The 27,123-nt window shown below is 44.7% G+C and overlaps 1 protein-coding gene across 3 annotated transcripts in view; it reads left to right on the forward strand.

Annotated features, from left to right (window-relative positions):
- slc6a4a (solute carrier family 6 member 4a) overlaps positions 1-25,374 on the forward strand; it is an 85,942-nt gene extending 60,568 nt beyond the window's left edge. For all 3 annotated transcript variants that reach the window (XM_038814311.1, XM_038814313.1, XM_038814312.1), the window contains exons 8-14: positions 695-822; positions 7,749-7,861; positions 12,419-12,550; positions 13,085-13,184; positions 16,648-16,748; positions 20,828-20,995; positions 24,607-25,374. In XM_038814311.1, the coding sequence (XP_038670239.1) occupies positions 695-822; positions 7,749-7,861; positions 12,419-12,550; positions 13,085-13,184; positions 16,648-16,748; positions 20,828-20,995; positions 24,607-24,684 (820 nt within the window). In that variant the 3' untranslated portion in view covers positions 24,685-25,374. The remainder of the gene's footprint in view (positions 1-694; positions 823-7,748; positions 7,862-12,418; positions 12,551-13,084; positions 13,185-16,647; positions 16,749-20,827; positions 20,996-24,606) is intronic.
- The last annotated feature ends 1,749 nt before the right edge of the window (positions 25,375-27,123 follow it).

Consider the following 27,123-nt stretch of genomic DNA (forward strand, 5'->3'; position numbering starts at 1 on the left):
GCAGCAGTGCTAACCACTGTGCCACCATGCCACCCCTCTAACTCTGCTTCTTAAGCAAAAGGACAAAAAAGGTTTAATTGGTTAGCTCTGCTGCTTGGCATTTTTTAACGATCATTTCTCTTCATTGCTCTTTTTAGCAAAAAGTGAGTTTATTGGATTAAAAAAAGAATTCATGTTCAATGTTGTGATTAAACTTGTTAAAAGTTTCTCAACGGCCCCTTGATGGAGAAAAAATTGTAACGCGGCCCCTCGCAAAGATAGGTTAGATAACCGTGCTGCAGGATGAGTAACGTTCTGGTACCTCATGAAATTTCCCTACAAGTGAATGTAATACAGTGCATGAACATATTGTCAACGTTGTATTGTTTGCACTTTTAAAAATCACCTCACACTTTACAACCAGAAGGACCTTTAATAGCCCCAATGGCACTTGCCACCTGCTGTGTTGTGGGTCATTGAATAGCGGTCAAACCAACCCATCTCCCCCATTTTAATGTGTACACTGCACAGCAGCCAAGTAAAACGAATGAGGTTGGAATGCAATAACCAATGCGGTGAGTATTGTATTTCAGGATTCAAATTATTTTCATGACCCGGCTCAGACTGTTTGCTGTCAATAGTTTACGAGAAATTAAAATGTGGCCATCTGAACGGAATTCGGGCAATGGACTGTTTCTTGTTTGCTTGCTTTTAGGGATGCTTTGATCATCAGCACCGTGAACTGTCTGACCAGTTTCATGTCCGGTTGTGTTATGTTTACTGTTCTTGGATACATGGCGGAAATGAGGAATGAAGACGTGGGAGACGTGGCCAAAGACACCGGTAGGATGACATTGCGATAATAATGCGCAAAAACTCTGGCAGATCTAAAAGTTAATGTCCAGTGACAATGATGCGTTCTCCCAAATATATCGTTTGAATCATTAGAACATAGAACACTACAGCACAGAACAGGCCCTTCGGCCCTCGATGTTGTGCCGAGCAATGATCACCCTACTCAAACCCACGTATCCACCCTATACCCGTAACCCAACAATCCCCCCATTAACCTTACACTACGGGCAATTTAGCATGGCCAATCCACCTAACCCGCACATCTTTGGACATCTTTTAATTGTGTAATTAAAAATAATTGTTGGGAATTCTGAGAAAGGTGGTAATCCATTGGATTAGTCACAAAAGCAAATGTATTGTTTTGAGGCGTTGTAAATTCTTGGGATCCTCAACATGCTTACGGCCGCCAGTTTTACACAGAGAACGGTCTGTTTATTCGCATTGAGGTCAGCAACCAACCAATGAATAGCTTTCACGACTGTTGTTTTGCTTTTGCTAAAATCGCTATTACATAAACCCCAAAGAAATCTATGGACAGTTTGGTTTAATATTTGTCAGATTGATGGAAGTTCCATCTCAAAAAAAAAATGCAAGCGTGTGCACGATAGGAAACTGCCTATTATCCCGAACAAAACTGCTAAAACGGACATTAAGACAAATTAACCAGTTTGCGAACATAGCATTTTATGCATCGACTTGAATAATTTGCAGAATGAAACAACATGGTGTCTGCAAATTAAATTTTAATTTAAGAATGAGGTTACAAGAAGTATACCAGATCTGGAACGGTCTATGAAAGCATTCGTTATCTGACATAAAACAGACAATCAATAGCTGGTAATGATTTACAAGAGGGTAGTTTAATCAATATATAACATTGCACACTTGTCACTGATGAATACGTAAAAGGTGACTGATTTTGGTTTACTGCCAATGCAGACCTTACCCAACAAGCCTACATTTTCAAAACCCAAAACATTTGCAGTCAGGTGTGATTCCGCAATTGGACAGCGCTTGCTCAACAGTCCTGAGTGTGCCAATAGTTATGCTAACTACCAAATCAGTCAAGCTTGTAACATGGCTCATTTACGTTTGCTGGAAACAACATGCATTCATACACAGGGACCCATGCTCTGCAAATGAAAGGATAATGTTCAAGCCTCGTGCCTTCTTTGAATTAACCGTGAGCTTAGGGAACATGTCTTGCTCTCTTCAAGGCAAATCCTTGGTCAACCAGAGTTGACTTGCCAACCAATCAGCATGCTTTTCTCTTGTATTACAAATTTTTATGATTGTTTGAGATTTGGCATCCTTGTAATTGCCTTGATGAGTTTGAGACTGAAACCTTTGGCAAAATGTCTCTCCTTTCAGCAACATTAAAAATACGTGGTGATTATTCAGTTTGAAGAATTACTCTAGCCTGGAGGTTTGTCTTGGCAGTTGTAGAATTCTCTCTTTAATCATGGTGACACAGTGTTAGCACTTCTGTCTTACAGTGCTAGGTACCCAGGTTTGATTCCGACCTTTGGTGGCGGTTTGTGTAGAGTTTGCACATTCTCCATGGGTTTGCACATTCTCCATGAGTCTGCATGGGTTTCCTCCAGGCATTCTGGTTTCCTCCCACAGTCCAAAGGTGTGCAGGTTAGGTGGATTGGCTATGCTAATTTGCCCTTAAGAGTCCAAAAGGTTAGGTGGAGTTACTGGGTAATGGGGATAGGGTGGAGGCGTGGACCTAGGTAGGGTTGGCGGAGATTCAATGGGCCGAATGGCTTCCTTCTGCGCTGTAGTAATTCTCTGGTTCTAAAACCAACATCTGTTCATTAGAGGAAGAAGAGGGCAGCACGGTAGTATAGCGGTTAGCACAGTTGCTTCACAGCTCCAGGGTCCCAGGTTCGATTCCCGGCTTGGGTTACTGTCTGTGCAGAGTCTGCACCTTCTCCCTGTGTGTGCGTGGGTTTCCTCCGGGTGCTCCGGTTTCCTCCCACAGTCTAAAGATGTGCGGGTTAGGTGGATTGGCCATGCTAAGATGCCCTTAGTGTTCAAAAAGGTTAGGTGGGGTTACGGGGATAGGGTGGAGGTGTGGGAATAGGGTGGCGGTATGGGCTTAGGTAGGGTGCTCTTTCCATGGTCCGGTGCAGACTTGATGGGCCGAATGGCCTCCTTCCGCACTGTAAATTCTATGACATGGACTGTAGTGGGTCAAGAAAGCAGCTTGTGCCTCCTTTTCAAGGGCAATTAGGGAGGGGCAATTAAAAAGTGACGTCCATTTCCCGTGGATGAATTTGAAAAAAAAAGCGTATAGGGCTAGAACACAGCATTTCTATGGTGCAAACATGCCTAGAAATTGCAGTGTGGGTGACGTAAACCATAACATATAACACGCTGTAATTTCTTACCATTGTGTGTTCTGTCCAACAGAGCAGATAATGAAATGAAATGAAATCAAAATTGCTTATTGTCACAAGTAGGCTTCAAATGAAGTTACTGTGAAAAGCCCCTAGTTCCGGCGCCTGTTCAGGGAGGCTGGTACGGGAATTGAACTGTGCGTCTGGCCTGCCTTGGTCTGCTTTCAAAGCCAGCGATTTACCAGCCCCTGGTAAGTGGGGGCATGGATGGATTAGCTCACTGTTCCATTTAATGAACTAACCAGACAGAAAGCAGTCTGTAAGTTACGACAGTCTGCCCCCATTATAATCAATAATGAAATTGAATTAGCTGAGTTAAGGCCACTGTGATTGCCGCAGCGGAATCACACTGGTGGCCTCAAAATCATCGGTGCAGTCACATGAATCACAGTTTACTGCTAACATTAAAAAATAATCATACTGCTGTTATTTGGTGCATTTTGGGATTATTTAGTGCGGCAGGTTTGACAAATGTCCAGGGTCACGTCAAATCAGCAGAAATTAAATGTATCTGGTGGAAGTCAGTAGCCACCATTGAAACATAATTTTTTTTTCCTGTATGTAAAGCAGATTGTTAATTTTGTGTGTTGTGTTTGTGATTGTCAGCACCGATCAGAAATGGTACAGAGAGAGCAAACTACCTGAGCAATGGGAGACTTAAAATCCTCAGGTTTCCATATTATTTGCATCACATCAATAGGAAATGCCTGGGTGGCGTGGACGGAGGGGCTCATTCTGCCATCAAATGAACTAACCAGACGTAAAACAGTTTGGAAGGCAAACCCGCTTTCGACAATTCAACTTGCACTCGTTTTCTGTCCCAGTTGTATAACCATTAAACATCTATATTAAACAAATCCGGGGCCAACTGGCATCACATTGCAATGGATTTTCACCGTGGCCGTTCGACTCCCAATTACTGGCTGCAATGTATTCTCATTTTTATGGTGTAACTTAACAACCAAAGGACAAAACAATGCAGCTGGCGGACTTATGGAGTGGGATTCTCTGTAGCTCGACGCCGAAATTGGGATCGGGGTTGGGACAGAGAATGGCTTCCGACACCAAAATTGGTGCAAGCGCCGGTTTGACAGCGATTGGCGATGCTCCTCCCCTTCCAAATTGGCATCATTTGGACGCGCGCCGCACACGGTCGCAACGCTGTTGGCGGGTCATCACTGGTCCACCCACGATGCTCTGCCCCCGATGGGCTGAGTTCCCGATGGTGCGGGCCAGAGGAACTCGGCAGTGTCCAGCGCCGCCACACCCGGCCGGGATTCATGCCGCTGGCCGGGGAGTTTCTACTAGGGCTGGGGGAGCGGTGGGGGGTGGCCAGAGGGTGGGCGGGTAATTGGTCTCGCACTACCGGTGCCATGTTTTCCGGCACGGCTGGTGGGGGCGTAGGCGTGTGCGGCTGCAGCTTGTCAGCCCTGTACATACGCTGCCCGGGACTTAGCCGCAGGATGGGAATCCAGCCCATTGTATTTCCAGCCGATATCACAGATCCAGTGAATTCTGTGTCTTCAGGGAGATGTTAAACAAGGTCAGCAGAGGCAGTAAAGTTTAGCTGGGTGTAGGATCCTAATACAAATTAACAATGAGACCTGAAGGTACACAGGATAGTGTCACGATAGTTATAATGTTAAAAATAATCTTTTTTGCTTTATGTAACATTTGTATGTGTCCTTCTCTAAATTTGAAAGCATTAGAAGTTTCTCTTTACATAGTATACTTTACTGGAGACTCGCCAAGGGCTACAAGTGTAAAAATTAGGATTCCTATTTTATAACATGTTTATTATCCCAGCAATTATGATTTTAAATGTTGCAGACAAATGCAAGAAGAGAACTGTAATATCCTGCACGGAACTTCGGGGAATATTTGTCTTCCCCGTCCTCCTTACACAGTACAAACTCCCCCGCTACAGGTGGGGTATCTGAATTGTCCTAAGTATATAAGGTCGGCTAGTAAGGCACCAACTAGAGAGGAACTCGGTAGGGGTCTACCAGAAAGTTTATGTGTATTGTTTGTAAATAAGCGTTTGTTCTTATTTTTACTTGGTGTGGACTCCCCGGGTCCTTATTAAACTGGCAATGAGGAATAAATTGGTTTGCAATTGACATGGCGACCTACTCAACCGAGCGATGTCCCTGATTTTCTGGTCCTCGCTTCGCGAGATGCCACGGAACTCTTTCCTTTGATGAGTGAATTATTATAGGCGTTATACTTCGAATTTGGCTACCATCCTCACCCCCCCCCCCCCCCCCCCCCCAGCCTTGAAAGAGCACCAGCCTTGGGGCAAGGCCCAGGATACGGCATTTAATGAGGTGAAGCGGCGATTGTCTTCTTCAGGTGTGTTGACACATTTTGACTGCTCAAAACCGTTGTACATCATGTGCGATGCTTCACATACAGCATTGGAGCAGTTTTATCCCATTGAATGGATGTCGGCCTTGACTGTCTGATCTCTTTTCCGGATGCTGGCTGTGTCCAAAAGAAAATTTGCCCAGATCAACAAATATGGTCGTATTGGGTATAAAGTGATTTCATCAATACGTCTATGACCACCATTTTTGTATCATCACCGATCACGAACCATTGCTGAGCCTCTTCCATGAAGACGAGGCGACCCTGCCAATAGTGCCTGCAAGGATTCAGCAATGGGCTCAGTGATTGGCGTGATGCGAATACTTTTTCGAGTACCCCCCAAGGACCCAGTTTGCGCATGCTGATGTGTTGAGCCGTCTTCCCCTGCAGATAGAATCCGCAAACCCGCCTATGGCAGACAAAGTATTGCTGTTTTGAATTTCATGGACTCCATGCCCGTGACTGCCTCGTGCGCTCGTGACTGGGTGCAAACCGACCTTGTACTGGCCAAGGTGCGCCATCTGCTGCTGTACGCTGGGCAGCATTGGCAGCTGCCAGGGGCCTTGAAGATTTTCTCCTCAAAATTATCAGAGCTGACCATGGGGGACGGCATCCTCCTGTGGGGCAGCAGGGGTGTTGTCCCGGCGAAGGGAGAGGCTGTCATGTTGAAGGCCCTTCACAATGAATATCCTGGAGTGTCTAAAATGAAGATGCTGGCAAGAAGCTACGTCTGGTGGCTGAGTTTGGACATGGATATCAAGAGGTTGGCTCAGCAATGTTCCATCTGTCAAGGGCAGCAGAAGCTCCCACAACAGCAACCCTACACCCTTAGGAGTGGTCGGGACACGCGTGGGCTCGCATACACGCCAATCTCACTGACCCCTTTTTGGGTAAAATGTTTCTTGTCCTGGTGGATGCCGACTGGCTGGAGTTCCACAAAATAGCATTGATCACCTCCCGGGCGACCATCGAGCGATTGCACATTCCTTTTTTCACCTACGGAATGCCGGAGATGCTCGTTACAGATAACGGGGCCTCTTTTGCAAGTGAAGAGTTTTCCGCTTTGGTGAAGAGCAATGTCCGCACCGTCCCATATCATCCGGCATCGAATGGTTTGGCAGAAAGGGCCGTGAAAGTGGTTAAAGGGGGGCTCAAGAAACAGACGTCTGGCTCAATGGACACAAGACTGGAAAGATTTATATTCTCGTACAAGAGCACGTCGCACACAGTAACTGGGGTAGCCCCTGCTGAGATGTTAATGCGTAGTAGACTTCGTACACGACTGAGTTTGATTCTTTTTTTAAAATGTTTTTATTGAGTATTTTGTGGTATACAAGACGAGGATAAGCGTGGACAACAGTAGGAGAAAGAGGACATACCCGACTTTGTGCCATCCGGCCCCGAGATAGAGACGCAGACCTCGGAGATCTCAGATGCTGACTCCGTAGTTCAGCTGCCTCCTGACTATCGTCCACCATGTCGTCCCCGCTGCGACTGCTTTCACCAGCCCGGTATACACCAAAGGATCCGGTGCATCAGCTCCACGAGGACTTACCGGAGCCAAAGAGACTCCGACGTCTGCTGCCTGCTCCTCCTTCTCAGTCCCATCGCTCGTCGAGGGGGGGTCTTTGGACATTTGGGACGGTGGGGGGGAAATGTAATATTCAGCACGGGACCGATGGGGTGGGAATGTATGACTTTCCCTTGTTCCTTGCGGAGTACACGTTCCCCTGTTAGTGGTGGAATATCTCAATTACCCAGAGTATATAAGATCAGCCAATAAGGAACCCGCTGAGGGTCGGCCGGGAAATGTACATATATCATTTGTAAGTAAAACTTTGTTCTTATTTTTACTCGGTGTGGATTCCCCGAGTCCTCATTAGAATAACTTTGTTTTCGGGCAGTGAGTGGTGAAGACCGCTCTCTATATTTTCTGACTGTCTAATTCAATATGCAAGCCTCACCTACTGACTTAAATATAATACTAAGAATAATGGAAGCTATGCATAAATATGTAACCTACATCATTCCCACACTACAGAAAGAGACAACCATAGCAAGTACCTAGGATGCAGAGGGATTAAAGGAAGAAAGTATTAACAGTGTATTATTATTAATCTGCTTCTACCCTTCTCCCTCTAGGCCCCAGTCTGCTTTTCATTACTTACGCAGAGGCAATAACCAATATGCCTGCATCCACGTTTTTCGCCATAATATTTTTCATAATGCTGATCACATTGGGGTTGGACAGTACGGTAAGTGAATGAAGCAAATTACTGACCATACTGGTCATCTGCTGAAATTCCTTATGGCTCAATAGTTTTTGACTGGTTTTGTATTTGAACACCTGAGGGGGCCGTGAACTTTGATCGAATGGGAAGTATTTAATATTCTTGTACAGACTTGTGTTTGTTGAATGTGATTACTCTGAATTTTGATTAAACAAGCACCTCTACCATTTTGAAAGAAAGGGTGGAGTTTTGCTGGTTCCGAGAAGGATGTTTCTCAGTGGCCAGGAGTGGCCCAGCTGCCCCCAACCAGATGTGAATGATCAGTGGCCCAATGTAAAAGCGATTGTTCCTGGAGCACTGGCATTTTGCCAGTGGCGGATCAGCTCCCCGCCACGTGGGGAGGCCACCAGCTACATGGAGGTGGCCCTACAGCTGCTTCCTGGCGGGTTGTTTGAACCGGAGGCTACATGGCGCAGGGAATGGGCCGCCATTAGCAAATGACACTCCCACGGTCCAACGCTGCCACTGAAAGGACTTTTCCCACCCACTCCAGGCCCCTGTCTGCTTGGCCCCTGTAAAAATGCATCCAATGCGGTGCCTGAAAATGGAGATACACACTCACGTTCTCCCCATTGCCTTACCAGCAGCTCCCTCGTTCTCAATGGAGCTGACCCAGGCTCCACAACTGCTGGCCCACAGATGGGGGTGGCGGTGTGAAAGGCCCACCAATGTCCTTAATTGGCCACCCTCCCTGCCATCTCTTAAATTCACCCTCCCAGCAATAATGCCAGGAAAGTCCTACCTGCTCCCCGCACATGCCGGCACCCCCAAAAACCACCCCGACAACAGGACTCCGCAGCTTTGGCACTATCTCACCCAAAGCGTTATATAGACTCTTGCATTCACCCTGTATTGTACAGTAGCTATCTTTCCACCTGTGTGTGTTTTCACAGTGCTTTCCACATTTTGAAAAGGGCTGCAAACGTGCTTTTGTAGACACCATCTGGGAGCTGTTAGTTGGATATTTGCAATAGAAGTAATCTTCTGTTTGTTGCATTATGCTCTGCTTACATTGTTGAATCAGAATCACTGCACATGACTGCATCAGTTTTCATTTCACATTGGATTGCTGATCAAAACAATAGCGCTTCATTGGATTGGATTTGTTTGTCACATGTACCGAGGTGCAGCTCAAACAGATCATTAAGTACATGAAAGAAAATAAAATAAAAAGAAAACACATAATCAGGTCAGTCCATAAGAGGGTCATTTAGGAATCTGGTAACAGCGGGGAAGAAGCTGTTTTTTAATCTGTTTGTGCGTGCACTCAGAGTTTAGTATCTCCTGCCCGATGGAATAAATTGTAAGAGTGAGTAAGCCGGGTGGGAGGGGTCTTTGATTATGCTGCCTGCTTTCCCCAGGCAGCAGGAGGTGTAGATAGAATCAACAAATGGGAGGCAGATTCGTGTGATGGACTGGGCTGTGTTCACGACTCCCTGAACTTTCCCTGGGCCGAGCAGTTGCCATACCAGGCTGTGATGCAGCCAGATAGGATTAGAATTAGAATTAGAACAGTACAGCACAGAACAGGCCCTTGGGCCCTCGATGTTGTGCCGAGCAATGATCACCCTGCTCAAGCCCACGTATACCTATACCAGTAACCCAACAACCCCCATTAACCTTATTTTTTTAGGACACTAAGGGCAATTTAGCCTGGCCAATCCACCTAACCCGCACATCTTTGGACTGTGGGAGGAAACCGGAGCACCCGGAGGAAACCCACGCACACACGGGGAGGATGTGCAGACTCCACACAGACAGTGACCCAGCCGGGAATCGAACCTGGGACCCTGGAGCTGTGAAGCATTTATGCTAACCACCATGCTACCGTGCTGCCCTTTCCTATAGGATGCTTTCTATGGTGCACCTGTAAAAGTTGGGAAGAGTTAGTGTGGACATGCCGAATTTCCTTAGTTTCCTGAGGAAGTATAGGCGCTGTTGTACTTTCTTGGTGGTAGTGTCGACGCTGGTGGACCAGGACAGATTTTTGGTGATGTGCACCCCTAGGAATTTGAAGCTGTTTACCATCTCCACCTCGACCCCATTGATGCTGACAGGGATGTGTACAGTAATTTGCTTCCTGAAGTCAATGACCAGCTCTTTCGTTTTGCTGGCATTGAGGGAGAGATTGTTGTCGCTGCACCACTCCACTATGTTCTCTGTCTCCCTCCCGTATTCTGACTCGTCGTTATTTAAGATCCGACCCACTATGGTCATGTTGTCAGCAAACTTGTCGATGGAGTTGCTACCAAATGTCAGCATAAAGGAAGACAATTGTCAGGCAGTCAGTAAAAACGTCAGTGCAATCAAATTGCATCAGCAAATTGATAGAAAGGCCACACATTTTTGCCTTGCACTAACATACTGTCATGGTTTGCATCCAATGTTATCTGCCATGAGAATACCTGAATGGAACACAGAAGTTGGGAGAAGTTGAACAGAAATCACCCACATCCTCGCATAGAGCAAATACTGGAGAGCATTTCTCCAATAACCTATTGGCCATCTTAGGAGAAGTATTAGCAAACCCCTTGGAGCTTGCTCACTATTTGTACCCAATGTGTGTTGTGTAGTGATGGGTCTTTGTCCACATTCCTCAGTAAGGTGAAGTTTTGAATGAGAAGTAAGCATTGAGAGCACACACTGGTCATGCTTTGATTGGCACTCAACATATTTCCGTTCATAGGATCTAAAGGTGTTAAACATACAGCTGTTAAAAACTGCTTCCTATCCCTTGAAGATTACACTGACTTTTTCACTTAATTTAATAACTCATATGCAAGATAGTCTTACAGTTAAGAAAAGGGTGGCACCTGGTTAGCACTGCTGCCTCACAGCACCGGGGACCAAGGTTCTATTCGGCCTTGGGTGGCTGTGTGGAGTCTGCACGTTCTCCCCGTCTCTGTGTGGGTTTCCTCCGGGTGCTCCGGTTTCCTCCCACAGTCCAAAGATGTGTGGGTTAGGTGGATTGGTCATGCTAAATTGCCTATTAGTGTTGAACGGTGTGCAGGTTAGGTGGGGTTAGTAAAAGGCTTCAGAAATCAGAAGCGCAAAGAGACTTTGGTGTCCTAGTTCAAGATTCTCTTAAGATTAATGTGCAGGTTCAGTTGGCAGTTAAGAAGGCAAATGCAATGTTAGCATTCATCTCAAGAGAGCTAGAATAGAAGAGCAGGGATGTTCTTCTGAGGCTGTATAAAGCTCTAGTCAGACCCCATTTGGAATATTGTGAGCAGTTTTGGGCACCGTATTTCACAAATAATGTGCTGTCCTTGGAAAGGGTCCAGAGGAGGTTCACAAGAATGATACCTGGAATGATACCAGGGGAAGCACAGTAGCATAGTGGTTAGCACAAGTGCTTCACAGCTTCAGGGTCCCAGGTTCGATTCCCCGCTGGGTCACTGTCCGTGTGGAGTCTGCACGTCCTCCCCGTGTGTGCGTGGGTTTCCTACGGGTGCTCCGGGTCCAAAGACGTGCAGGTTAGGTGGATTGGCCATGCTAAATTGCCCTTTGTGTCCAAAAAGGTTAGGTGGGCTTACTGGGTTATGGGGATGGGCGGAGGTGTGGGCTTAGGTGGGGTGCTGTTTCCAAGGGTCGGCGCAGACTCGACGGGCCGAATAGCCTACTTCTGCACTGTAAATTCTATGATTCTATGAGTGAAGAGCTTGTCATATGAGGAGGAGTGGTTGAGGACTCTGGGTCTGTACTCATTGGAGTTTAGAAAGATGAGTGGGTTTGTTATCGAAATGTACAGGCTACTGAGAAGCCTAGATAGAGTGGACGTGGAGAGGACATTTCCACTGGCAGGAAAAACTAGAACTTGAGGGCAAAGCCTCAGACTGAAGGGACGATCCTTTAATAGTGAGATGAGGAGGCGTTTCTTCAACCTGAGGGTGGTGAATCTGTGCCACATAAGTCTGTGGAGGCAAAATGACTGAGTGTCTTTTAGACAGAGATAGATAGGGTCTTGATTAATAAGGGGATCAGGGGTTATGAGGAGAGGCAAGAAAATGGGGATGAGAAACATATCAGCCATGATTGAGTGGCGGAGCAGATTTAATGGGTCGAAAGACCAAATTCTGTTCCTATATCTAATGGGTTATGGAGATAGGGTGGAGGTGGGCCTAGGTTGAGTGCTCCTTCAGAGGGTGGGTGCAGACTTGATGGACTGAATGGACTCCTTCTACGGGTATTCTGTTCAAAAATGTATGCAGAGTACCAAATGGATGGTTTCCATGTGTTGTTTTACAATTTATGGAAAATAGAGGGCAGCATGGTGGCACAATGGTTAGCACTGCTGTCTTACGGCGCCAAGGTCCCAGGTTCGATTCCGGCCCTGGGTCACTGTCCGTGTGGGGTTTGCGTGGGTTTCGCCCCCACAACCCAAAGATGTGCCAGGGTAGGTGGATTGGCCATGCTAAATTGCCCCCTTAATTGGAAAAAATGAATTGGGTACTCTAAATGTATATAATATTTTAATTTAGGGAATATAGGAATGGTAAATCTTTTATTTTTATTCCTCAGTTTGCAGGCCTGGAAGGAGTGATAACTGCAGTGCTAGATGAATATTCAGTGTTACTCCGAAAGCATCGTGAATGGTTTGTGCTTGGCCTGATCATATTTTGCTATTTGGGAGCTTTGACCACCCTCACATATGTAAGTGCAATTTAATCATAGTAAGGTGATTTCCCCGCTCCCATGTAACTACTTGAGAGCCTCCCTAACATTTGAACGCTAATCTCTGCTTGATATTGTAATATGTTTACTTTGGTGCCCGTATTTTAATAAATTTGAGATCAGTAAACATAATTTGTACTTTGTCTCATTGCAGTTTACTTTCGGTCTAAGTATTAATAGTGGTAGAATAGAGGTGATTCACCCATCCCTTACCGTACCTTGTGTCTGTTTAGTATTTCATATCTTTGTTTTACCTTCACCAACTCTATGAATTCCTATTTAGTAAATTTCAAAGCTATGGGGAAAGGGAAAGGGAGTGGGACTAGGTGGGTTGCTCTTACACAGCATCTACATTTATTGGGAGAGTCTCCGGGACATTAATAGAATTTTATTTCTGTTGACAGATTACACAGTCAGTCCCAATATTGCAAAGATGTTGATGCAGCGGTTTGATAGGACGATTGGTAATTTAGTCCGGTCGCCAGTAAATGCCATATATTTCTGTCATTTCAGGGTGGGGCATATGTGGTGAAATTCTTTGAAGAATATGCTACTGGAGCTGCTATCATTGCTGTGGTGTTTCTCGAATCAATAGCAGTGTCTTGGTTTTATGGTAAGTTACTTTTGCAGAAGAATGTTTTAGAGCTATTTGATTAGAAGTTTGGCGAAGATTGAATTAGAACAAATAGAACCTGTACAGTGCCAAAGGAGGCCATTCGGTCCATCGAGTCTGCACCTACCCCTCGAAAGAGCACTATACCCATATCCACTCGCCCACTCACCCCGCCCTATCCCCATAACCTAACCTGCATATCGTTGGACACTCAAAGGCAATTTAACATGGCCAATCCACCTAACCTGCACATGTTTGGACTGTGGGAGGAAACCAGAGAACTTGGAGGAAACCCAAGCAGGCATGGGGAGAATGTTCAAACTCCACACAACCACCCAAGTGCAGAATTGAACGTGGGTCCTTGGCGCTGTGAGGTAGTAGTCTGCCATTCCAAATCACTACACACTTGAGGAGCAGGAGAAATACAGAACTTGTTTTAATTGAATTAAAAATGGTTCCTTTCATATTTTTTGACTGGTTTCATTTGATCGGATTTTACAAAAAATGTTTTTATTGAAGTTTTTACATTCTATATACTCTACATTCAGTCAGGATATATGCATCAGTTACAATGTACAAGTCTTTTCCTCTGCACCGATTCCCCCCCCCCCCCCCCCCCCCCCCCCCCCCGCCCCTCCATTTGTTGATTCAGGGTCCTTTCCTGGGTCCCTTACTGTACAATGGGCAGTTATCTGCTGTTTATATGTAGGCAGTGTCTTCCCCTCCCCTCCCCCCTCATGTCAATTGGCCTCACCCTCTTTTCCTCCCCCTCCCCTATCCTGTTTTCGGCATTTCTTTGGGGGCTCAATTTCATGTGGCCTTGTTCTGGGCCCCCTGATCTCTGTGTCGGCCGTTTTCCAGACTTCCCGTCCTTTCTCTTGCCTCCCCCCTCACCCCTCCACTGTTTGTTCCCGTACATCCAGTTCTCTTCCCGCTCTATTGGCTACTGGCCTCAAACAGGTCCTGGAACAAGTTGGTGAATGGCCTCCAGGTTTTGTGTAAGCCATCCTCTGACCCTCGAATAGCAAACTTGATCTTCTCAAGGTGGAGAAATTCCGACCGGTCTGCCAGCCAGGCTGCAGCTGTGGGTGGTGCTGATAATCACCAGCCGAGCAGGATTCTCCGGCGGGCGATTAGGAAAGCAAAGGCAAGGGTGTCTGCCCTCTTCCCATGAATAGATTAAGCTGGTCCAATACTCCGAAGACTGCCACTCTTGGGCACGGCTCCACCCTCACCAACACCACCTTGATAGGCATTCCGTCGAAGCGAGCTGTACAAAACTCTACAAGTCTGCGGCATGCCCAGAACATGTGGGCACGGTTGGCCAGGCTTCCCTGGCATCGTTCACATTCGCCCTCCACCCCCGGGAGGAAGAACCTGCTCATTCGGGTTCTTGTCAGGTATGCCTTGTGCACCACTTTCAGCTGCAAGAGGCTTAGTCTTGCACAGGAGGAGGCGGAGTTGGCCCTGTTCAGTGCTTCGCTCCAGAGTCGCCACCCTATTCCCATCCCCAGCTCCTCCCATTTTCCCCATGTTTCGTCCAGTGGGGAGTGCGTCCTTTCTAATAGTCATCCGTACAGTTCCCCACAGTTTCCCTTCCCCAGACTGTCCGCGTCCAGTAACTCCTCTAGCATTTTGCTTCTTTGGGTCCGTGGGCAAGCTGCCGTCTCCTTGCAGAGAAAGTTTTTGACGTGTAGATGTCGGAGTTTGCTTCCGTTTGGTAGTTCCAGTCTCTCCGTCAGTTCATCTTGGGTCACTATTCTGCCCTCAGTGTAAAAGTCTCTAACCATCAGTACCAGCCCCCCCCCCCCCCCCCCCCCCCCCCCCCCAACCAATCCTGCCTCGGCCTCTTCAAGATGGCGTCAAGCATGGCTGGTGCAAGCCAATGGTTGCCGCAGATGGGAAGCTAAGGCGGACATCTCAGTCGACCAAAGTGTTGCGACATCTGATTCCAGATTCTCAGGGTGGCTACCAACACTGGGCTTGTTGAGTATTGGCAGGGTTAAGGGCATGCCTGAAGGGTTCTGTTAGGAGACCATTCCACCAAAATGATATGCTTCCATTATAAAGGGTGCAATATAAAAAAAAAGACAAATTCCAAGTATAGAAGTGATGAGATTGAGAAGAAATATTAGAGAAGCTTGAGAGAGAATGTTTCCATTTATGGAAAATCCAAAAGAAGGGGGTGTAAATAAGATCGTTATTAATAAATCCAAAAGTAAACGTCTCTAACCAGGTAATATCGTAGTTGAGGCAAATAGCGTAGGTTCATTCAAAAGGAGGCTAGTCAAGGGAGCTATGTGAGGGAGAAAGGAGTGGAAGATATGTTGATGGGGCTCGATAGTGGGAGGAGCTGCCTGTGGAGTGTAAATACTGATATGGAGCTTTGAGGGCAAATAACATGTACGTTTGAGCGTTACTACCTTGAAAGCAGGGATGGGACTTTGCTGTACAAAGTAATAAATATTATAGATAAGGTAAACTTGGGTTATTTAAATTAAGTCAGAAAATTAGAACGACAGGCTGCAAATGGAAATTGCTGAAAAATAAATTTCAGAACAGGTATCAGGAAGCCTGTGATTACTCAAGGTATCACATGAATCCCTATACACAGGTCTATACAAGTATTACAAGAAATTACATTACATAGTGGTTAGCACAATCGCTTCACAGCTCCAGGGTCCCAAGTTCGATTCCCGGCTTGGGTCACTGTCTGTGCGGAGTCTGCACATACTCCCCGTGTGTGCGTGCGTTTCCTCCGGGTGCTCCGGTTTGCTCCCACAGTCCAAAGATGTGCAGGTTGGGTGGATTGGCCATGCTAAACTGCCCTTAGTGTCCAAAAGTGCCCTTAGTGTTGGGTGGGGTTACTGGGTTATGGGGATAGGGTGGGGGTGTGGGCCTGGGTAAGGCGCTCTTTCCAAGGGCCAGTGCAGACTCGATGGGCTGAATGGCCTCCTTCTGCACCGTAAATTCTATGATCTATGAATCACCAACCAAAGTCAGATGGTCCTTTCCACTATTCTATCATCCTCCAAGGCCCTCTTTAAAACCCACCCTTTTGCCCAAGCTTTTGGTCACCTCTTGATAATCGCTTTGGGCCAGAGTCCATCTTCATTTTCCGGCACCTCTGCAGAGTTGGGATCTTTAGGCATTGTAATGATGCAAGTAGTTTTGATAATTAGCTCTGAATAATAATGTAAAATCCAAGATGAATATGTTACCTTAAATGGTGACCAAATTACTCTTGCAGGGCCTCCCTCAATCCCTGACTTTCACCTGCAAACCTTGTAAGAGGTGGACTAACTATTAGAAAAGCTTGCAGCAACAATTCAATTATTTTACATAAGCTGTTGCACACTTGTACAGAATTACCAAGAGGGATTCTCCAAGTGAAGAGCTGCTGTAAATAGAGCTTCCAGTTGTTTGACTTGATTCATCTTCACTTCTATTCTTCTTACTTTAGGAATGAAACGTTTCTGCAGAGATGTTAAAGAAATGCTTGGTTTCAGCCCCGGCTGGTTCTGGCAGACCTGCTGGGTTGCCATCAGCCCAATTTTCTTGCTGGTAAGATTGGCGTTGAGGACAATACCTACTCAGCTTGTTATTGATTCTTCCGTATCTTAGCTAAATAAAGTAGCCAGTTTAGCTCAGTTGGCTGGACAGCTGGTTTGTTAGGCAGAACAAGGCCAACAACGCGGGTTCAATTTCCCGTACCGGCTGAGGTTATTCATGAACATTCCCAACCTTGCCCCTCACCTGAAGTGTGGTGATCCTCTGGTTAAACCACCGCCAGTCAGCTCTCCTCCTCAAAGAGGAAAGCAGTCATCTGGGCCTGTGGCAAATTTATTATTTTATTTTACTTAGTAAGGTGGGGCATTCATTTCAGGGCATGGGAAACTGATGGATGTAACAGCAGTTAAATGTAATATTTCCCTAGCGTTGAAACAATAACACCAATTCTCAGCTTCAACAACATATCCTGTACTACGTCTGGATGATTTTTGTTGGTTTTCCAATTAGTGGCAGATGCAAAACCGGTTGTCTGCTGTGCATTCAATATAAACGGGATTTAAATGGTTCATTTTAATATACAATGTGAGGGCCCTTTCGTCTCTTTTGGCTGGAGTCAAGGTGGAATATCAACATTGGAACGTGTTTCAGTACACAATCCCTGAGTTTACTGACCCTTTGAAATCAAATAGCCTTGGGGAGCTTAGATGTTAAACGGCAGAACACTGTCATAGCAGGGTTTTAGTATTTGCTGTCTCTCCCAGTAAATTAAAGCTATCTTAAGTAAAGCAATTAATTACAACACATCTAAATCTTTATAGTGAGTATTTTCCCTCAGGCCTCTGTGACATGCCAAGGAAGAATTTTTCTGTGCCGAATGTCAAACCTCCGTTAGTGGTGTGATCTCGGGCTCAGAAGATTATAGGTTAAAATCCTTGTCCAGAATCTTGTCCAGCTGTCACCATTGTTCGAATGGACATGGAAAATCCCTTGACAGTTTTCCAAAGAAGAGCAAGGCAGTTTCTCCCAGATGTCCTCAGTCTAAATCCATCCTGTTCTAAAGCTATTTGAGTGTTCTTTTATAGCCATTAATGGATAATACCCAGACGTGTCTTCTCAAGGCTTTTTTATCTATCCCTTAACCAGCAGCACCAAAAACAGGTTATCTGGCCACGTATCGTGGTTATATGTGGGGCATTGAGGCGTGCGAATTAACAGCTGCTTTCCCCTACATCACAACAGTGACTATGCTTCAATAAAGTACTTCCCTGGCTATGAAACATTTGGAGATGTCTTTTTTGTTGAGAAATACCAGACTTCTTTTCGTATAGATCACTTCCAGTTTCACGTCAGGAAAAACACATCCGTGGGATTTGAACTGACCTAACATGAAATTAGTTTTGTGGAACTATTGTCCCTCCCAAAGAACATGATGGTCTTGCTTGTTGGGAGATTAACTCACGTCAGAAGATGACATCATTGCCTGTAACTCTCTACTCAGAGAGGAGTCAAAGGCCAATGTTACTTGTTGTGAAAGAGTTAGAGGAGGGTAGTAAGTTAAAATGGTAGACAATGCCCCACGCTCTACTTTAAAAATCATTTAATATTGATTATTATCAGCATCCCTTGACTGGATCTTCCTGGTGACTTTATTTTAAATTTAAACCCGAGTGTCCATGTCAGTGAAATTGGTTTGGATGATTTCCTGCACCTTAGAATGTCGCAGGAAGCATGAATTACCAGGCACGAAACTGATCCTTGTGGGTTAATTACTGTATGCTGATAGCTGCCATTTAATTCTTAACTTCAATCCAATATCTAAACCAGTTCCTTTAATGATGCCATTGTTAATCGGAATTTGATGAAATAGCTTGTTGGAATGCACAGTCTATAAATAATGCAACTGAAAGTATTTATTTCAGTACAGCTTGATTTATACTTTGAATACCTACATCTGTTACACTACAGCTTTTTTAAAAAATGCTTAAGTGTATGTTGATTCAATTCAAGTTGATCTTAATTAAGTTCCATTGTACTGTCATCCTCAGTCTAAATCCATCCTGTTCTAAAGCTATTTGAGTGTTCTTTTAGAGCCATTAATGGATAATACCCTACAGAATGCCAGATGTGTCTTCTCAAGGCTTTTGTCCCATATCCAATGTGAATACATAAAATTAAGAGAAGAAAATTATTTATAAAATAAGGTCAACTGTTTTGGAAGGGAAGGTTTGAAGAATTGAGAACAAGATTTATTTGGCAGACTAAATGGACATTTAACGTACACGGACCTACTTAATTTCCCAGTGATGAAAGCCACTTTGCAATCAGATGATTATGGGTTTAGACGACGGGAAATCCGCATCAATTCATTATCTCCCTCACAGTTGTGGTAGCTCGATAAATGGCATTAATTTACATTTAAGCCAAGTGCATTATTATTATGAAGAAATACGGTGTTGCATTGCAGCACATTTTGTACAAGTTAACTCCCTGCATCATGCAGATAATGCCTGCGTTACGTCTGCTGAAGTTCACAGCTTGCTAAAGGCTACAATCCATTGAATGGAAATGCTGGGAAGCCTTGTCATATTAATAGCATCAAAGCAGCATTGTGTTTATATGTACACATATTCATATTTAAGTTCAAATGGACATTGGTTCCAATAAATACGAGCAACAACCAGTACCACTGTGACACAGTTGAACACCAACTATTTGTACGTCTGTATCCAACCAACTGGTGCCAGAGCGAATTATGGGCACTTGCATAATTTCACAGGAGATGGTCATCTCATGAGAAGAGACAAAACTCTGAAAAGAGAGCCATGTTGCTGAAGCCTTTCATCTTGCACTCGTAAGCACATAATCAAGAATTCCAAATTTCAAACAATCAACAGTTTCTACTACAGGGGAAAAGCGTGCTGACTGGTTGACTCAGATTGGCCACGGTGTTGCTGTGGAGGAAGCAATGGGGATGTTATAACTCGCAAGTATCTTACGGGGTGGGAACAAGTAACTTCCCCCATGAACCTCTAAACAATGTGTTGCTGCATGGTATATAAAGCCAGTTGGGATCTACCGTGTGATATATATATATATAGAAGTTATTGTAAATAAACTAAGCTTCTTTAACTACTCGGTGTGGACTCCTTTATGCCTTATAAAAGGGAACCGATAGGTGACCCAAGTTCCCAGGTACTTCACAAAAGGCTCAAGACTTGAACATGTTCCTTTTGTTTGGAGAGGATGGGTCTCCCTGTGTGTGAATGCACGTCACTCCTAGCAAGAGTAAATGAGCCGCATTAAGAGTTTGACTGTCTTAAATTGGTTGTTAGTGTAGCTATAGTCCACTCAGGATTGTTCAGCAAGTGCTGCCCAATTGTGGAATCACATCTAACAGTAGAAGATGTATTCTGGGTTCTACAAGCATAGGCTGATTGAGTGTGGTCTGTACTCTGCTATTGCAAACAACCAAGGGAATAAGCAAGATTGGAAACATGTTTCCTTTTCCAGCAATATTAAAGTTCTGTAATACCGAGTGTCTGTCAGAAAAATTGGTGGTCAATATCTCTCCATAGCAAGGGCACATCCAGTCAGCCAGTCTGAAATTGTAGAATGACATTGACAGTGAAGGAAATGAGTCACCTCGAGGAATTTGTGTTTAAATATTCCATATTATTTAACTACAAAATTATTACTCAAAAGGTATTCCAAAACAACAAAATAAAATATTGTGCAAGCTTTCTGTTTCCCACTACAAGTTCAATTTGGAGGTGGCTGAAAGTGGGAAACGTTGAACACCGGAATTAAGTGTATTGTTACACTGCTTTGGCAAAGGATCTTCTGAACTTGGAGTTAAAGGTACAATTTGGAAGGGTCCTGGGGAATCTCTGAAAGACATAATCAACGTTCGATCAGATTAGGGAATGTTCAGTGCAAATGAAATGTCTGCAGTCAAAGGCTTTCATATAAGTTTTTCACTGAAATAGGTTTCTTCATTAAACCCCAATTGAAAAAATGATAAACAGAACCATCCAACACTCTGATAAAGCAGATATACCAGTTGTTATAAATCTGTTGGATTTGATTGTTTCTCTCATTCTGTTAACAACAGTTATTCTATTTATCAACAGTTCATCATTGCCAGCTTCCTGTCAACTCCTCTAGAAATTAAGCTCTTTGATTATACATACCCTTATTGGACTGCTGTAGTTGGCTACTGCATTGGGACTTCTTCATTTATCTGTGTTCCATCCTACATGGTTTACAAAATTATAATTACTCCAGGAACATTTAAACAGGTATGTGGCAAATGTTCAAGTACGTGTTCATGCTCAGTTTTACTAAGTAGTAGCCTGGCAGGAACCTGGGGAGAGAACAGAATGTTCACATTCCAAGGGACAGAATGGAGGCACAGTGGTTAGCACTGCTGCCTCCCAGCGCCAGGGACCTGGGTTCAATTCTGACCTTGGGTAGCTGTCTGTGTGGGGTTTGCAAGTTCTCCCTGTGTCTGAGTGGGTTTCCTTCGAGTGCTCGGGTTTCCTCCCACAGTCCAAAGTTGTGCAGATTAGGCAAATTGGCCATGACCAATGCGGGGGGGGGGGGGGGGGGGGGGGGGTGCAGTTAGAGCGTCAGTGCAGACACGGTGGGCCAAATGGCCTCCTTCTGCACTCTGCACTATAGCGATTATATGGAATCTATGTAAAAGTCAACAGATTGCCATTTGAAATGCTCACTTGCTGATGAACTTTTGTATTTTCTGAAGTGTGTTTGACATCTCTTTTTTAAATGTAGAAGGGACTGTTATCTTACTTCATGTTTGTTTGCTGCCAATTTTTTCCTCTGCTGACTATGTTGCCTCCTGGCTCTGCAGTAATTTGTTAAAAATATATTTTTATTCAAAAAGATTTTTTCATGATAACAGTGCAGCCCCGCTCCTGGGCCACGCCATCGAAACCCGAATGGCAGACTTGTCCCACCCAGCCTTTCCGTAACGTTGTTTGGTCCATGACCAGCAAATGGGTCACCTGTAAAAACAGCACATCAGCCTTCAAACTTCTCTGGTGCGCAAACACCCGTGATCTTTTTTACTAGATCGTTTCACCACCTTACCTTCCAAGTTATCAGCTGGACAGGAGGACTCGCCCCCGACCCAGAGTCAGCCATGGCGCAGCACGGTAGCATGGTGGTTAGCATAAATGCTTCACAGCTCCAGGGTCCCAGGTTCGATTCCCGGCTGGGTCACTGTCTGTGTGGAGTCTGCACGTCCTCCCCGTGTGTGCGTGGGTTTCCTCCGGGTGCTCCGGTTTCCTCCCACAGTCCAAAGATGTGCGGGTTAGGTGGATTGGCCATGCTAAATTGCCCGTAGTGTCCTAATAGTAAGGTTAATGGGGGGGGGGGGGGGGGGGGGGGGGGGGGTTGTTGGGTTACTGGTATAGGGTGGATACATTGGCTTGAGTAGGGTGATCATTGCTCGGCACAACATCGAGGGCCGAAGGGCCTGTTCTGTGCCGTACTGTTCTATTCCCATTGTGAGGGGTTACACAGGTTACCCAACGAATGCCGATACCAGGCCCACCCAAGCCATTAACGTCATCTCTGCCTCCAGGGAAACAATCCAGTCACTCTGGTCCGGGAGTGCCACCTCCACCCTTGTATCACCACACCTTCCAATCCATCTGCTCCAAGGCCATACAGATGGGGGCCAGATTTCCTTCCGTTGCCTTCTCAAGGTCCTCAGAAACCGCCTGCCGCAGTTTCTTCAATTCATCCGCCAAGAAGCTTGCCAGCAACTCGGCCGTCCCCATAGAGGCCGAAGGCACAATAGGTACCTCCGCCATTTTCTCCACCATTGAGGCTCGACAGGCTTCCGGAGACGATTCTTTGTCCGTCTGCTGCCTCCTGTAATGCTTGTTGGGCATTACTTTTATGTGGGGACCTTACCTCATCAAACTACTCAGGTTTCCCCCCAAACATCACCCAAACACTGGGTGAAAAGGGCCAAAAACAAAATACCCTGGCGGGACCCACCACGTGTGTGACTTGCTCTCCACATAGCTGCCACCGGAGGTCACACGCTGCAGTAATTTACCCATATTTCTACCATATTTGGTAGTCCTATAACTGAGGTATGGAGTCACGCTCAATGAGAGTGCTCAATTGTGATTCACCGACCTATCTCCTGCAGTTTCAGGACTTGTGTGTCATCCTAAATAAACTTCAGGTCCCAGCGCTCACCAGAATTATTGATAGTAAAATCGTACTGAAGAAGTGCAGATGACAGCACAGCTGAACCCAATCCTGTCTTCACATTTTTCTAGCAAGAGTTGCTAGATAATATTAAGGAGTAGAAACATTACTGTGTTGTGTGTGTGTGTATTTGTGAGACAGTGCAGTTGGCAGCACTCATGGCTTTGAATTTTCCAGTCCCCAGGGACATAAAGGATAATGGAGCTGCCTGGAGATGACCTCCTGTTGGCTTACCAGAGGATCAGAACTCCAGGCCGGCTTGGAAGCCCTCCCAGTGTGCTTGGCTTCATCTGCAACTGCAGAGCTCCCATTTCATTGAGACTCCTCTTCACATTGACGACCCAGCTGCTCAGTCTATTTTTATTTGAAATTTGAAAACTGTGGAGAAAGGTCACCTCCATCTTGGGGCATTCTCTCTCTCTCTCTTACCTTGAGAAACAAGCTTCTGCATCAGAGTGCCCTCCTTAATTGGATGGTGAGCCCACTCTATTGTCACTTATTGACCAATTTGGGGAAATCACAACTGAGCCACTACCCCACATAGTGCAGTCTTTACCTTACATATGGGTTCGACAGTGAGGTTCTGAAATTTGCAGCCAAAATCCTGCCAATACTCTAATTTGACTCCCTCAATCAAAACCAACTCAATTTCATCGTTCACCTGAACAATCAAAACACAATCAGGCCAACAGTTTAATATTCACACCTAAGGAACCCAACTTCACGGCCAACAAATGATGGTCATGAAGTAGTCAAGCGCATCAGATTAATTAATTTACTGTAAAGCAATTATAGCAAGCTTTCATGGCCCATTCTCAGTCATCATCGTTCCTCTCCTCAAAAAGTTGTTGCATGTCAGAGTAATGTTCAACTGAAAGTAGTGTGTCGAAGATACAATGCCTAAGTGCCCATTTTCAGTACATTTAAGTCTAGGTATAATAGCCTATTCAGCTCTCTCCTCAAGTAATGTTGGCAAACCTCTCGGACAAGCCTAATGCTTTGGGATAAACTGCGTGTGATTTTCTTTCCTCTTCCCCATGTCTGTAACTGGCATGGTCATTCAAAGGGTTTACTTCACCATATAAGGATTAAACCAAGGCCTTTTCTGACTGGTGTCGCTCAGTATCACAGCAAGTTGCTCTTCCTCCATTGTTTTGGAGAGCTGTTGTGGACTGTGCTTCATAATTTTAGGTTATAATTTTAAAACTTTACAAAGCGCTTTTGTTTCTGTTGCAATTTGAGACAGGACTATAAAATGTGTGGTACCAATTTGTAGCTGTGTTTTGTGATGAGATAAGTTGTTCATGAACAATATGGCAGACACAATACAGGATGTGTTGCTATGTAAGGTTTAATGTGAGCAGAGTGGTTGCTATGTCTTTATCAGACTACGGTCAGGTAGACCATACTGTAAAATAGAAGCAGTGTTATTATATATTGTACTATCGTGCTATTATATTATCAGTACACACTGTCCAGATGTAGTCTGGTACACATCATATAAGAAAGCTCAATTTATCTTTGTTTCTAACTTATTAAATACATGAATGATTGTTTTGTTACCTTCATGTTGATCTAAGGGGGTGAGGCTTTGTATGTGAAATAAATTATGTGCAGTAACTTAATTATAATTTGATTTTAATTACTTTTGTTTTGCAAACAGCGGCTTTTGAAAAGCATCACTCCAGAAGTTGAAGAAAACGAAACTCCAAATTCTGGTGTCCACCTGAATTCTGTTTGATACAGCCATAATGAGTGCCCTTAACTGCTTGGGACTGACTGCTCAGATCAGCCAATGGTACTGAGAGCTAAAGAAAATGCCCCAAACTATAGACACAAGGATACGGAATGATCGTCCAAATGCAGCTTAGTGGTGTCAGTACTGCCTTCAAGTTGTTTTGACTTTTCTGTATATTATTGTACTTGAGTCCATTATGTATTCCACAGATACGCGCACATACATGTAAGCTCAAAGATAAAAGTGAAAAAAATGTACTAATTTCTTTTTACTGCCTACAGGACATTGTTTTTATAATGAATACATACCAGTGACTGCAGACTGTTGCTATGTCCTATAATGATGTATTTTGTGTATTTACGGAGCAATTGGTATTGTAATTATAGGTAAGCAATTTATCGGTGAATTACGTTATAATTTTTTTATGACCAAGCTGCCAAAGCAACATTTCAACGGTAATTATAAATTTGATTTTAACATAAGCTGCATTATGTTTAGGTTAAATCATTGTAATTGGCTCATGTACTTGCTTAAAATTGTCGATTGTCCACTTTGAGTCCAAGTGTAGTCATGAACCTGGGGCGGGATTCTCCGGTATCCAGCGGGCGGGCCGTACCAGCGCCAAAGAGTGGCGTGAACCACTCTGGCATCGGGCTGCCCGGAAGGTGTGGAATCCTGCGCACCTTTTGGGGCTAGGCCAGCGCTGGAGTGATTAGCGCCGCGCCAACCGGTGCTAAAGGGCCTCCGCCGGCTGGCGCGAGTTGCCGTATGCGCAGGAGCGCCAGCGTGTTCCCAGAACCGCTGGCATGATTCCTGTGCATACGCAGTGGGTTTCTTCTCCGCGCCGGCCATTGCGGAGCTTTACAGCGGCCGGCGCGGAGGGAAAGAGTGCCCCCACGGCACAGGCCCGCCCGCAGATCGGTGGGCCCCGATCACAGACCAGGCCACCGTGGGGGCCAAAAAAACTGCCGCCGGAGTATTCGGCAGCCGGCGTTGGGGCGGGATTCACCCCCCCCCCCCCCCCCCCCCCCCCGGTGATTCTCCGCCCAGCGGGGGGTCGGAGAATCCCACCCCTGATTTATGGTTGTGTTTGCTGCAGTACATCTACTTTCAGGGTGCCTTATTCATTATATCCCATGTTTTGATATTTAAGTCACTGCTTTTATATAAATGTAGGTAATTTGGAAACAAAATCACCCAAAGGAAGACATAACTGGAATAGTAAACATTCATTTTTGTACATAAATGTTGTCCTGTTTTAAATGTATTAAATAAAATGAATATAATTTTTACAAAGCATGACATATACACCTTTTTTTTAAATTTTAAAACTTTTCAAGATAAGTACTGTACTTCAGAATGAATGTGATGGTCAAGGACTTTTTTGTCAGGCAACAACTAGTTCAATTTGAAGGATGACAGTCAACTGCTGTAAGCAGCAACATCCATTGACAAAATTGTTACATCTAATTCAAGTTGCATTATGTTACACCCAGATGGTAACATAATACTTGGTCTTCACACATCTGAATGGACTGAGCTGCTCATTTTGATACAAACCTATGTGTGTGGCATTTGCACCCTTTTTACTGATTTCTGTTCAAGACTTTGGTGCTACAGCTATTGTCCTGAAGATTATATGGTAGCCAGTGGTATTATTTCACGAAAGGGCTAATCATGCTTACTTGGTCCAAGTCATGATGAAAACGAGGGGTTAATTGTATTTAACTAGCCTTGTAAAAAATCAAAAGGCAGGGGCAAATTCCATAATGCAACCTAATTTTCCCTCTTGATATGAAAGTCTAGTTCTGTATTATGATAAGATTCCTGTTGCAAATAAAGGACACTAAAGCAGCATTAGATTGCCATTACCAGTTTACATTGTACAGTAAAATGACGTGTTGCATCCAGACACCTTAAAAGTAATAATGACATTCATATAACCTGTTGTGGCAGCATTTCATTACTACGCCCTTAAAAAAACTTCAATTCTGATTCAATCAGCAGGGTGTTAATTGCGTACTCTTATCGGCAGACTTCTTGGATTTATATGCTCTATGATGCCATTGCTTAGGTCTCAAGTAAGACACAGCACTGAGCCCATTTTCTACAATCTCACATGAAATGTTGATGCAGTTTATGCTCAGCCACTTTGATCAGTTTCTTCTATTCAGAGCACTACTCGAGCAGATGTGTACCATTGTAAATGTTAAGGTCACCTGTGTAACTTTATTCGAAATTTCACTATTTTAAAATGGCCAGACAAAATTACTTTGATCTGAAGCAGTTGAATTGAAAGAATTTTGATTGACGCAGAGGAAAAGGGCTAACGGGGGAACAGTTTAAAAATATTTCTTCCAATTTTTTTCTTCTCAGTTTAGCCATTTAGAATTTTTAACAGCTGGACAGGATTGAACAAATTGGCTGGAGTCTCCTCTGCTG

Source organism: Scyliorhinus canicula, chromosome 12 (assembly GCF_902713615.1).
Source record: "Scyliorhinus canicula chromosome 12, sScyCan1.1, whole genome shotgun sequence".
NCBI lineage: Eukaryota > Metazoa > Chordata > Chondrichthyes > Carcharhiniformes > Scyliorhinidae > Scyliorhinus > Scyliorhinus canicula.